At 48.8% G+C, this 13,062-nt stretch overlaps 1 protein-coding gene across 1 annotated transcript in view; it reads left to right on the top strand.

The window, feature by feature from the left end:
* Nucleotides 1-13,062, top strand: part of LOC103048981 (unconventional myosin-Ig-like) — a 62,514-nt gene that overhangs the window by 9,747 nt on the left and 39,705 nt on the right. Inside the window, exons 5-14 of the mRNA XM_088150346.1 lie at nucleotides 953-1,006; nucleotides 2,336-2,434; nucleotides 4,275-4,391; nucleotides 4,818-5,024; nucleotides 6,817-6,962; nucleotides 7,083-7,197; nucleotides 7,786-7,956; nucleotides 10,032-10,102; nucleotides 11,456-11,530; nucleotides 12,751-12,883. Coding sequence (XP_088006472.1) covers nucleotides 953-1,006; nucleotides 2,336-2,434; nucleotides 4,275-4,391; nucleotides 4,818-5,024; nucleotides 6,817-6,962; nucleotides 7,083-7,197; nucleotides 7,786-7,956; nucleotides 10,032-10,102; nucleotides 11,456-11,530; nucleotides 12,751-12,883 — 1,188 coding nt within the window. The remainder of the gene's footprint in view (nucleotides 1-952; nucleotides 1,007-2,335; nucleotides 2,435-4,274; nucleotides 4,392-4,817; nucleotides 5,025-6,816; nucleotides 6,963-7,082; nucleotides 7,198-7,785; nucleotides 7,957-10,031; nucleotides 10,103-11,455; nucleotides 11,531-12,750; nucleotides 12,884-13,062) is intronic.

The raw sequence follows: 13,062 nt of genomic DNA, 5'->3' as shown, positions 1-13,062 counted from the left end.
TTGCCCAAAATCTCAACATACCCCAGTTTTTTTCTGTGGAAGGCCAACTTCTCTGGCAAGCCCCAACCCTAAAGGCAACCCTGAATGCTCTGCTAATCGCTGGTGTGTAACTAATTCTGGTCAAGTTTACCCTTGTTGGCCCAGGAAGGTTGCAAATGGGAAAAGAGAGAAAAGGGATCCATGAATAGGCAGATGAATCTTGGGTACATTTTGTACTGGAATCAAAGAGTTGGAAAGGCTGGTGGCATGGAAGTGTCCATCGGACAGCCTCAACTGAAAACTGAATTCACCAACCCTACATTGGAATGAAGGAACAATCACTGGGGAAACGCAGGGGGATTTCACGTAGGAGATGAAGCTATCTGAACATCCATTCAAGTGTAGCAATTCCACACTGAAAGCCTGGAAGGGTCCTTCAAAGATGCTCATGAGCCTCCTTCAGTCCTTACATGATCCAACGGCCACTCTCTTCCGGAATATTTGGATCGTAGCAATTTTGGGAGGATTAGGAGCCTGCCTTGGAAATCATTATCAGAATGAAGTGTTAGCCCCCAAAGGTGTAACTTAAGGTCCCAGGGCTGTGTAAACATGGCTCTTTCAGGTGACCCACCATGCTCCTCCAAACGTTGCCACCTCTTGGCCAGTTTGAAAGGAGCATTATGAAAAATACAGGTTCAATCCTATTTCCATTACTTCCATGGTAAACTCAACTAAACGTCTTGTTTGCGCTGCCCTGCCGGTTTTTGTTTGGGTCCTGTGCCCTTTTTGGAGTGGGTCTCCCTTTGTGATGTCCAAAAGCCAGGTGTGGCTCTGGATTAGCCCCTCACAAGGTGGGGTCTCCTGCCTGGGCATCTGTAGCTGCCAAGGTTGTCTGTTGCCTTTGGGCTTCAGGTACCGGGGAGTCTATCAACCCAGTTGCTCCAGATGACCTAACCTTCTCCTTCCCTTGCAGTCACGCATCCTCAAGCAGCAACCGGGTGAAAGGAACTTCCATGCCTTCTATCAGGTGAGCCAATTTCTGCAAGAGGTCCCTTGAGCATCCTTTCTTCTCCTTGACTTGCTTCTTGGAGCTCATCTTGGTATCAGTTGAGCCAGACAGATCAATGTGAGACTCTGATGCTAACAGGAGGGCCTTTTGGACCACCATTGCCTCTTCAGGATGCCAAGGGGCTTTCTCAGTTGGAATCAGGACTGTACCACATGGGCTGTGCCTTCTCTCTGAAGCTGTCTTTTCACTCCTTTGGACATTGGGGTGCCCAGGCCAAACCCCATCATCTGTCCTCTAGGCGTGGTTCATTCTGAGATCATAAACCGTTTGCTAGATCTAGGGGTGTTCACAGAGGGTTGTCGAAAAAGTTAAAATGGTGCCATGATGGTGTGATTGAAGCTCCAACTGTATTTCTATGCGCGTCGAGTGTGTGATGCGCATAAGAAACAGGCAGGGCTTTGATCGCACCCTTGTAGCTTCCATCTTGACTTTCTGACCACACAGTCCAGACACCCCTGGGTAACTAAGGACACCGTCCAATGCTCTCCCATCAAAAAAATATCTAATTCCTCTGCATAGAAAAAGAGCACGCTAAACCAAAAATGTCCGTGTCTCCCTAACATACCAATTTTCAAAACGTGTTGGGGGGGGGTGATTGGGAATATTCCATCCAGCAAGCTCTCCTGAGCCTCTGAAAGGTCTTACGGCTCACGTGTAAGATGATCCATCGAGGAAAACAGCCAGCCTCCCTATTTTCAACCACCTGAGGTCTAGTAACTTACTAATTTTACTTAAAAGCAAAACCCGGATTTTTGTGAGCAATTGTTTTTAAGGTTTTAAAGCCATATGACGTGTCTTTTGAGTGTCTTACTTCCTAGCATGCCTCTTCTTCCCTTCCCCTATCATCTTGCATATTACGTCTTCTTCCGAAGCAGGCAATATAGCTTAGTGGAGTGTTTCTCAACCTTGGGAACTTTAAGATGTGTGGACTTCAACTCCCAGAATTCCCCAGCCAGCATGGCTGGCTGGGGAATTCTGGGAGTTGAAGTCCACACATCTTAAAGTTCCCAAGGTTGAGAAACACTGGTTTAGTGGTTAAAATGTTGATGGGGACCAGGGAAATCCAGTCCCCCCTCATCCACGGAGTTCACCGGATGACTTTGGCCCAATCGCTTCCCCACATTCCAGCCTGCCCAGATAGGGTGGTGGTTCTGATGATAAAATGAGGGATAATCTCATGTAAAACACCCTGAGCTACTTAGAGGAAAAGTAAGACATGAATTAAGCTCAGAAACAGATGTCCAGATGTGCAGGCTTCAATGAGGAAGATCCTTTTATTTTCACCAGTTGCTCCTTGGTGCCCCGGACGCTAAGCTGGAATCTCTCCATCTTGTTGGGGATCCGACGGCCTACAGGTTTACCAAGGAGGGTGCCAGTAATAACAGGGTAAGTGCCCTGCAGTTTATTCTGTGGCAAGTCATTCTGACGTTAAGAAGAAGTGGGGGGCAGGGGGGAAGCAGGAGAGAAAGTGAAAGAAAATGAAGTATGTTGGGAGATGTTAGGAGGACATGGGTTTTGTAAATGCCCGCTCAGTTAATCGGCAGAAATCTCAGAAGTTGTGTGTGTGTGTGTCAATGTGTGCGTTCCTGAAAATACAAATGCTAAACAATTGATAAAAAGACGTTAGGATTTAGTCCAAAGTATTCAAAATCTCACACCTACCCTTCTTCCCAACCCTGAAAGAAAGTTGGGGGAAAAAGTTGAAAGTTGTGTTGAAGAACACTCCTCGTCTTTGGAGTCTCAAGGTAGCGTTTCAGTTCTGGAACCCAAAGAGTGTTGCATTTTCCCCAGGAGATGTGTGCAGATCTATGTGTGGGTGTGTCTGTGTGTATACACGCCCGTGGCCCTGAATTCATCATCGCTCTGTCATCCCCTGAAACGGCCACTGCGTGGCAATGCTCCTTCGTTTGCTGGTGAAAAGGCTTGGATTTCCCGCTGCCGGTGGGGGCGGAGGGTGCATTTCAAGCTGGAAAGGGTCCTTGGAAAGCTAGAGAGAGTGAGGGGGACGGGGCTAATGGGGGTACAGAGTTTTCTGCTTGCAGTGTGGATGGCTAGGTGGGCTACCCAGTTTTAGGAGATTCGCTCAGCTTGTTGCAATACAAGGGTGGACGAATGCAAAAGCAGGAAGGGGGGTGATGTTTTTAAGTCTCAAGCTGTAGAATTCCTTCTGGAAGTTGTTCCTTGTGGAGGTGAAAAGCTCCAGACCTTTATCCCACCCCACGGTGTCTTGGATCCATCTCCATAACAGACACTGTTGGAGGAGAGCCCGGTTAGTCTATGGTGGCCAAAAATCAGCAGGAGTCTGCCTGCACCTTTTCTGACGACCACATTTTATTGAAAGGCAAGAACTTCCAAAATCGTGGTCATGATGATAAAGAAGAACAGGAGGAGGAGGAGGAGAAAGAAGGTGATGAAGAAGAACACTTATGGCCTTTAATAAAATGTGTCAGTCGGAAAAGGTGCGCCCAGACTCCCGACTTCCCGCTTCCATAATGAGGCAGTGTGAGGATGGACGGCTGAAAGACCTGCTACAATGGATCGAAGGAGCTGGGTGGGCAGAAATGTTTTCTTCCCTGCCATAAGTGAAGGAAACAGAATTCCAGTTCTACCTCCCGACTGCCACGGGCCATAAAGCAGTTTGGGAGCCCTTCCTTGCAGACTAAATTAGTTGTTTCCCTACTTGGTCCAACAGCTTCAGCTAGATGGACCCCTTTATTATTTTAAACATGAGATTAAACCCCAGTTCAAATGTCAGCTAAGACCGGAAGAGGCATCCACAGGGCCATTTGTTCAGTTTGCCTTTTAATGGGGGTTTGCCTACATTGGATTCCTTGAATTAATGCAAGAATTGAAACACGCCAATCCTTGGACCCTTGCGTTCTTCACAACCAGGCAATGTGGTTTGCTCATTTAAAAAAAACACATACAGAAGTGCGCTATCTCGGGGAAATCAGCAACAGATCTGGGTGTATTAGTGGAAATACCGTGCTGACTAAAAGGCACGCGAAAAGACACGCACTGGAACAGAATGACCTAGAAATTCAGGATTTGTCGAGCACCAATGCATCATTTAAACAGGCTTGGGCTGAACGCACCCAGGTTGGCTCGCAAGCGGCTGTCCGGCCTTCTTGGGAACACCCAGAAGGGGCCTGATCCATTCTTGTTCTTATTTTATCCCTTCCACTTCTCCTCCACCTCCCTGCCTGGCTCCCCGCGGCCCCTCTAGTCTTTGGACAGTGAGAAAACCAGCTATCGAGCGGTGGTGGATGCCATGAGAGTGATCGGTTTCAGCGCCCAAGAGGTGGATTCGGTGCAGAAGATCCTGGCAGCCATTTTGCACTTGGTAAATTACATTTATTTCATGCTTTACCGGCCCGCCCTTCATGGTGGGTCAGGTCAGGAAACAGGCACCGCGTGAACTACTAGAACATTTACCTTATTGTAACAGGGCTAGGAAATGGTTGGCAGAGCCCAACAGATTTTGGACGCCCGGAGGCTGCTCTTAGAAGGGATCAGAATGAAAAAGAAAATCCTCCTTTAACATTCGTACAGCTAAGGACAACTTAAGGCTTTAGATAGCTTTATGGGGACGTGGTGGAAAAGAGGCTGTCAGGATATGTTTGGGCCATGGTTCCATGCTAGTGGCTCTCTGGAAGGATAGTGACCTCCTCTCCTTCAGGGAAACTGAGGTCTCCGGAACATGGGTTCAGGGTGGGGGCACCATTGCTGTGTGATGTCTGATGGCTTCGTTTTTCCACTGAATTTCCAGGGCAACGTGAACTTCATCTCCTCCGGGGATGAGGTGGACGTAGAGAACCCCCAGCTGGTTTCCCAACTTGCGGAATTGACTTCCACGGAGCCGGAGAGCCTGCTGAACACACTCCTGTATCGGACGGTGGCTACCGGGGGTGGGGAGGTGATCCAGAAGGGCCACAGCTGTGATGAGGCCAACTACGCCCGGGATGCCTGCGCCAAGGTAACACCAGTGCTCGGCTGGAAGGGACTCCTTCCTTGGCTTATGTGGCCTTGGGTGACGCTTGGAAGGGCAGCCAAGACCTTTTCTTTCCTATGGAAACAGAGACCTCTGTGACCTTTGGGAAACTTTCCTAGGGAGCTTGGAAATAATAGCAAAGGGTTGGTTTGGGGTTTTTTTAACTATCAAAGTTTGGGGACAAGGGCGTCCCCAAAGGGGGTCGAAACAGTCAAGATGGCAGCTCCAGCCGTGCAATCAGTGAGGCATGCAAAGGGGGGCTTCAAACATGTGGTTGCAGCTGCCGTCTTGACTGTTTTGACCCTCCCCGTAGGCACCCTTGGGGGGAGATAACTATTTGCTGTGGAAATCAAGAAAGCGCGATGGATTTGAACGTCATTCTGGCTGTTCTTCCATTGGAATCACGTGCAGCGAGCTCTTCGGAGCCTGCTTTGGCCCAGGTTTCAGAACTGCCCAACCATTTGGCACCAGAACAACTATTCACCCAAAGCACCTGCTTGTAAGCATTACTGTCAGCCCTTTGAGGCGACTGGGTCAGGAAACACAGCCAAGGACTCCAGGGATGCTGATTTATTGTTGGAAGTATAATAACCGAACCTTGACAGCTTGCCAGAGTCTCCCTCTGCCCCCTCTTATACCAAAGCAAATCAAAGTGGATTATCCTGAGTCTTTTTCTCGCACTCCTTCCTTCCCCAGGGCTGAGATGTCATTCGCTCTCTCTTTTATCTGCGGGCGGCTCTGGCGTTCCTTCGCCAACTTTGTCTCTCTTTTCCTCTACATTGCCCTGGGGTGACCTGGTTTCACAAACGGCTTATAAATCTTGGAAATGAAATCCCAGATGTTGTTGTTTTAATCTTTCACTACCTGATTCTTGCCTGTCTGCTTTGCTGCTTTTGGATGTCAAAAAAGTCACGCCAACTTTCCTTGCCTTCGATGGAGAACGAGTTTAAAGGCTGACAAATTCCAGTCTTGCTGATCCATGGTATCTCCTTTAGTGGGAACAGCACTGGCCCTTTTTCAGCATTTTGGACCTCTCCCAGACAAAGTTTCCTTTTCGTGGGGCCTTCTCACTGCAGGCATTCCTCCGGTGGAATCCCTTGCCCCCACCAATGCCCCACTTCCATGATGAAGATGATGACGAAGATGAAAACCTGGATCTGGAAAAGAACATTAGGAGGATGTTAAGTTTGGGGTCTGCCCCTGTTGGATTGTGCCGCTGTAGTTCACACAGCTTCCTGGTTGTTACTATCGCTTTTCGTCTCTGTCCTGACAAACTGTCGTTCTGAGCTGTTTTGAGTGGACCAGTATAGGAATATCAGGAATAAACCAATAAATAAATGATCTTTGATCACGCAGAAGAGAAAGTGCTATGAAGAGCCAGAGATTGAGGGGAGGTTGCGAAAGGAGAGGAAGAGAGAGCAGACATAAGCAGACGAGGGATAAGAGGGGGCTCTGTTGGCATCTCATAAACCCCAACCCGGGCTGAGGGCCAAGAATTCAGGGAAGGAAGGATGCCAAGTGCCCTGAGAGGGTCCGCCTTAATCAATTCGCTGTGAACAGGGCTGGGAAACTCCTCTTGCAGGTTCCACAATTCTGCATGTACCTCTAGTTCAAGCGCTGATGATCCCTTCCTGGAATCCGAAGTGGGGTTGCTTGCTTGCTCTTGCCCAGCTGGGTGGGGCTCGACAGTGTCTTAAAGAGGACATGTCTGGGTCTTTAAACTCAACTCATCCCCAGCAAAATGACAACGCAGCCTTGTCCCCGTGTTCATCTGCAGGCTATTTATGAGAGGCTTTTTTGTTGGATCGTGGCCCGTATCAACGCCATCATTGAGGTCAAGAACTACGACGCCCGAATCCATGGCAAGAACACCGTCATTGGTGTCTTGGACATTTATGGCTTTGAGATCTTCGACAACAACAGGTAGAAGACGCCTGGGGGATGGTTTGGGTCGTCCAACGACGGGCCCTTGGCTGGGTTGGGTTGGGTTGGGTTGGACGGTGGGGCGGTGGCCCTGAGCCTGCAGGCCTCCTTCTGTTTCAGCTTCGAGCAGTTTTGCATCAACTACTGCAATGAGAAGCTGCAGCAGCTGTTCATCGAGCTGATCCTACAGCAGGAGCAGGCTGAATACCAGCGTGAGGGGATCGAATGGCAGCATGTGAGTCCCTCAAGACAAGACCCCCCAGAGTTGTTTTCAGTCTGAAACAAATTATTTTCATACCACAGGGTGAGGGATCCATGACCACATTTGGAACTGGGGCATTTCTGTAGTGCACGAAGTGGGTTTTCAGATCTTACGCTTCAGTGGGAACAAAGGGAAATCAAATATTGTTTTTTCTTTTCCCGGCCCCACACGTTAGTTCTGAACTTGCAGCGCCCGTAAAACCTTTCAAAAGCTCCGTGTGGCTCTCTAGACCCCATCCTAAGCGAGCACTGCTTCTCCATTTCTTCCCTCAAGGGCAAGAGATGTTTCATCCTCCTTGATCGCACGCAAGTCCAGGCCTCTTCTGGCAGACCACAGGGTCAGAAAGCTCCTTCTGTGTGGATGCTCCAAAAGATCCAGGGGACGAGATTCTTTAAAGCCATGTTTTTCAAACTTGGCCACTTGAAGATGGGTGGACTTCAACTCCCATGCTGGCTGGGGAATTCTGGGAGTTGAAGTCCACCCATCTTCAAGTGGCCAAGTTTGAAAAACACGGCTTTAACAACTCCCTTGCCAAGTAACGCCTCTGCCTTCTCTCAACAGATTGAATATTTCAACAATCAAATCATTGTCGATCTGGTGGAAGAGCCCCATAAGGGCATCATTGCCATCCTGGACGAAGCGTGCTTGACCGTGGGGAAAATCACCGATGCCCTCTTCCTGGAGAGCATGGATGCCAGGCTTGGCAAACACCCCCATTACACCAGCAGGAAGGTAAGAGGGCTGTAGGAGTCTTGTTCCAAGAAGAAATCTGAGCTTCCAGATTTCCTTTTGGAATAATTGCATACAGAGAGTCCCCAGTTTAAGAACGAGTTCTGTTCCCAAGATCTGTCCTTAAGTCGAATTTGTACGGAAGTTGGAACAGTATGTTTGTGTAATACTGTATAAGTTGTATTGTGTAATGAACTTGAACCACTGGGTATTTTTAACTCATATTTTTAACTCAAATTTTGCTACAATAGGCTCCGTTCTAAACTATGGGTCATCCTTAAAATGGGGGGGAGGGGCTTAACCTGGGGGTTACATAGTCCCCAGTTTAAGAACGAGTTCTGTCCCCAAGATCTGTCCTTAAGTCAAATTTGTACGTAAGCCAGAACAGTATAATTGTATAATACTGTATTGGGTATAATACTGTATTGGGTAATGAACTCGAACCCTTGTGGATTTAACTCTAATCATTGGGTACTTAACTCAAATTTTGCTACAATAGGCTCTGTTCTTAACTATGGATTGTCGTAAACCTGGCATTCTTAATCTGGGGACTCCCTGTACTTGAAGATTTTTTGTTTTTTCTAAGCGATCTGGGCAACAGTGGAGCGGCATTGGAAATTCTGAAATTTAAAGAAGGCATCAATGCAGTTAGGACCAAGGGCATCGATAGGGAGGGAAGACGGTGGGGGGCAATTGACACCATGCGTGTTATGACTACAGTGATCATATGTCCTTTATTATAAAAGACAGTTCTTTATTTCATAAAGCTGTCCATTAGATGTATTTATTTTTCCAAAAACTCACTTTTGTCCTTTGGCCACTGAACTTTTACCATGCAAATGATACCGCTTAAGGCACCACCTTTTACATTCATGGGAAAACTATGGAAATTGAATGGTCTTTTTAAAATAAATGTACCTATACTGTTTGATTTTAGACATTTTTATTAGAATATGCGTTTTTGTATAGTTTTTCTTGGTTTTGCTCTTGAATTTTCCTTTGTAAAGCAAATTTATAAACATAAAATGTTAGTTTTTTTTTTATCCTTAGGAAGCTCTTTCCAATTTGCCCCTATTTCAGATTTGCCCTTTATTTTTTCCAAGAAAATAGGGTCACCCTAGTTAGGACGCATGTGAGGTAATGATGGCTTCTACCAGATGCCTCTGGTCAGGGCGTCGCATGTTTCTTGAGGCTGGAGAAGCAACGTGCCTTGCAAGCACTGAGAACAGATTCCACGTTAGGAACGAGAATATGAGATAGTCTGTTGGGCTGCTGAAGAAGATATGTGGGCTTGAAGGCTTCCCTACGTTTCCCTGTTCTGTTTCGGTTTGGGTTTTGTTTTGACCCTTTCCCACAACAAAAGTTTCAGTGGTGATACAGAGAAGCCCAAGTGATTAAGGTCAGCTCTTTGAAGAATCAAACTTCTCAAGAGATACTGGAACCCTACTTTATTGATAGAAGTTACAGCAGTGTTTCTCAACCTTGGCCACTTGAAGATGGGTGGACTTCAACTCCCAGAATTCCCCAGCCAGCCATGGAATTCTGGGAGCTGAAGTCCACCCATCTTCAAGTGGCCAAGGTTGAGAAACACTGAGTTAGAGGAACAGACACTTGGAAGCTTGACAGCATTTTCTCTTCTCTCCATTTTATCCCAAAGAGAGTCAAAGTGGAGTCATATTAAGTTTCTTTCTGACATGTTCTTCGCTTCTTGGGGTTCTGGACAGATGGTCACCCAGCTACAGTTTTGAAGCACTTCCCATTCCTAGCTGATGTGGCTATCTGGACTGTATGGATCCTAAATCACAGAGATGAGATCATTCGCTTGTTTGCTAAGTCCTAAGTAGATTTTTTAAAATCATTGTCTGGTACCCCCTTGGGGGGCTGAGTTTAAGGAGTCCCCAGCTGCCCTCCAGCCAATGCAAATTTGCAGTCTGAGTGGCTAAGGTTAATGCAAGGCAAAGTGTCAGAACATCCACCTGAGATCTTCGCCACGTGAGAGCAGGTGTGCTTGAGCAGGGTAAAGGGCACGTCCACCCCCACCGCCCCACGTTGACCCTTTGGCTTGTGTGTTCCCACAGCTCAATTCGGCGGACAAGTCCATGGAGTACGGACGTGATTTCCGGATCAAGCATTACGCAGGAGATGTTACGCAAGTGGTTCTTCTTAATCCTTTTCTCTTGCTTCCCCGGCTGAAGAAGCATGGCTGGCTAGGGAATTCTGGGAGTTGAAGTCCACACGTTGGCTGAGGAATTCTGGGAGTTGGAGTCCACACAGCTTAAACTTGCCAGTTTTGAAAAACACTGTCCTAGTGTCTCCCCTGCTCTGCCCACCCCAAGGCCACTTCATGTGTCAGGGCTAAAGCTGTCGTGTTTATTGAACCCCCCCCCTGCAAAATGGGGTGCCAGGAGCAGGAAGTGGGTAAAGAAAAAGACGTCCTGTCTGCGTGCAAAACCTCTTCACCATGAATGAATCAGGGCTGGAAGTGGGAGGCCTGACTCACCGCAGGCAGCCCCTGCAGGGAGTGTGCACCCAAGGGACCAACAGCGCATGAACTGGCTCTGGCAGAAATCGTGGTTGCTCGATGGCCCACGCTCTGTCCTCTCCTCTGCCATGACATGCTTCACAGCTGCTTTCCCAGAGGGTGCTCACCCACCTTCCCCGACTTGGCCCCTTCCAAATGGATGGGGACAGCAAGTCCCAGAATTCCTAGCCAGCCTGGTGCCAAGCGGGAGAATTCTGGGGGTTGTGGTCTCAGCCAATCAGTCATAGATGTCGTTTGCTTGGTTTGGCGCACTGTTGACCCCAGCCATGGTGACCTTATTCAGTAAACCACTGTTAATGAATCTTGGTTTATTGTGACATCAAAAATTAGGCTTGTTCTTTCACTGAGTAAGGCAGGGCACAAGCCCCTCCCTCATGAGAGGATGCCATGCTCTGCTCTTCTGAGCGGCTTCCCTATCGAGCTTAGCAGACGGATGATTTTCTGTAAAAAATGGATGCATCGCACCTTAAATCCCATTTAGTAAACCACCTGGCTGAGTTCCCCTCCCATTGCAATGCCCAAACCAACATGTGACGCCAAAGCCTGAATTTCCCCCACATGCTGAACGTGAACCTTTCCAACTTGGTGCATTGTGCGGACTGCCCATCTTGGAGCTGTAGCTACAGAGCAGTACCAGGCCATCTGTGTGGCGTCCAGAAGGGTGTCAACAAGAGACTGTTTTGGGATGGTGTGGTTGAGGGTTTAGAAGCCATCCTTCTGGGATGATCAATGGTTTGCCCTCCAGAACAAGCCACGATGATGTCCTGTGCCTTGTGATGTCATTGCAGAAACGATACTGATGTTGTCGCTGGGATCAGTCACCACGCATCATGACATCCCCGCGTAGCTTTGGCAAAAGACGTCCTTCGCGTCTTTTGAGCAAGAGCATCGTGGTGCACGGGGTGACGCTTACCTTCCACCTCGGATGCCCGCTCACTGCTCTCTGAATCTGGGTTTCAGGTATTCTGTGGAGGGATTTCTGGACAAGAACAAGGACACCCTCTTCCAGGACTTCAAGCGACTGATGTATAACAGGTATGTCGGGCTGAGCTAGTGGGAGAAGGCTGGATTTCAAGGGAACTGACCTTGGTGGGGCAGTTTGGCCATGGACCTCAGTGTATCTTGGCTGTGTGAAAGCAGCTCTCTGGGTCACAGCGTGGAGGAGATGAGGGAAGAGGGAATCCCACGGAACAGGTGCTCAACCAGTTGAATGCCCTTCTGCCCTTAACCAACTCTCAAACCCCTTAACAGCCAAACACAATCAAGGAAGGAAGGGTCTGTGGCAAGTTTTGATGCCAAGAATTAGAGGTTTGAGTGCAGAATCTTGCGAATTGAGACCGGGACCCTCCAGCCCCCCCTTAATTAGTGAGTTCATTAAAGCAGGGTCTCTGTGAAGCTTCTGAATCTCTTTTCCCCCAAATTTTGCAGGACAAGCTAAGAATCTGTTTCTGGGCTAAGCCCAGGAAGATCTCTGCCGTCCGCTGATTGTCGTGTCCAGAGACACGCTCAGCCTCAGCCCAATTCCTCTCACCAACCTTTGGTTGGGCTCAAAGAGGGAAGCAGGGTTGGGCCTGGTTATGTTTGGATGGGAGACCACCAGGACAGCCTAGAATTTGCAGGCCAGACTGGGAACTGGGAAAACCATTCTAGAGAGGCCAGCTGCAAACCGTTTGAGTAACGCTGCCTGGAAAACAGCACAGGTGCAGTCTCGGGGACCGAGTATTACCTTTTTTAATGACCTTTCCAGGTCTGGATACCAAGTCAGTTCTGAAAGTGGCTTGGCACAGAGGGCAAGCCTCCGAATGCATTGGACTACAACTCCCATCATCCCAAGCCAGCATCTGGACTTGCAATGCAATGGATCTGGTGGCCTCAACCTTAACCTAGATGGGATCTTAAAACCTTGAGCAATGGTGCCCAATGCCACCTCGCATACCCCAACTGTGGGTGGATCTACAGGGGTGCCTGCGGGTGTGTGGGTGCGGGTGTGTATGCCTGTGTCAAAAAACCCAAATGGCCGCCACAATCATCTAGTCCCAGCCACCATATTGGCTTTTTTGACCTTCCTGCAGATGTCCTTGGCCTGGAGCGAGAGCCAAGCGTTCAGGTGGTTCGTTTCGAGTTATGGCGGGGGGGGGGGGGACAAAAGGGGCTTAAGCAGAACCTGGGTGGCCAGGGGGCCGAAGGAGCAGAGTATGCTGGCAGGTGGGAACCATGGCTGCCCCACCTCATTCTCTTTTGGGGTCTCTTCCCAGCGCAGACCCCCTCCTCCAGGAGATGTGGCCTGAGGGCAAACAGAGCATCACGGAGGTGACCAAGCGCCCCCTGACGGCTGCCACCCTCTTCAAGAACTCCATCGTGTCCTTGGTGGAGAACCTGGCTTCCAAGGTATCTCAGATCCTCCTTCTATGGCAGTGTTGCTCAACCTTGGCCACTTGAAGATGGGTGGACTTCAACTCCCAGAATTCCCCAGCCAGCATGGTGTTGAAGTCCACCCATCTTCAAGTGGCCAAGGTTGAGAAACACAGTTCTATGGTGCTGGGGGTCATTTGGCCCTCCTCCCCTGC

This window comes from Python bivittatus, unplaced genomic scaffold, assembly GCF_059951505.1.
Source record: "Python bivittatus isolate LINGU-HERP-01145 unplaced genomic scaffold, Pbiv_v1 ctg000610_np1212, whole genome shotgun sequence".
In the NCBI taxonomy this organism is placed as follows: Eukaryota; Metazoa; Chordata; class Lepidosauria; order Squamata; family Pythonidae; genus Python; species Python bivittatus.
This window is presented reverse-complemented; position numbering and strand designations above follow the sequence as displayed.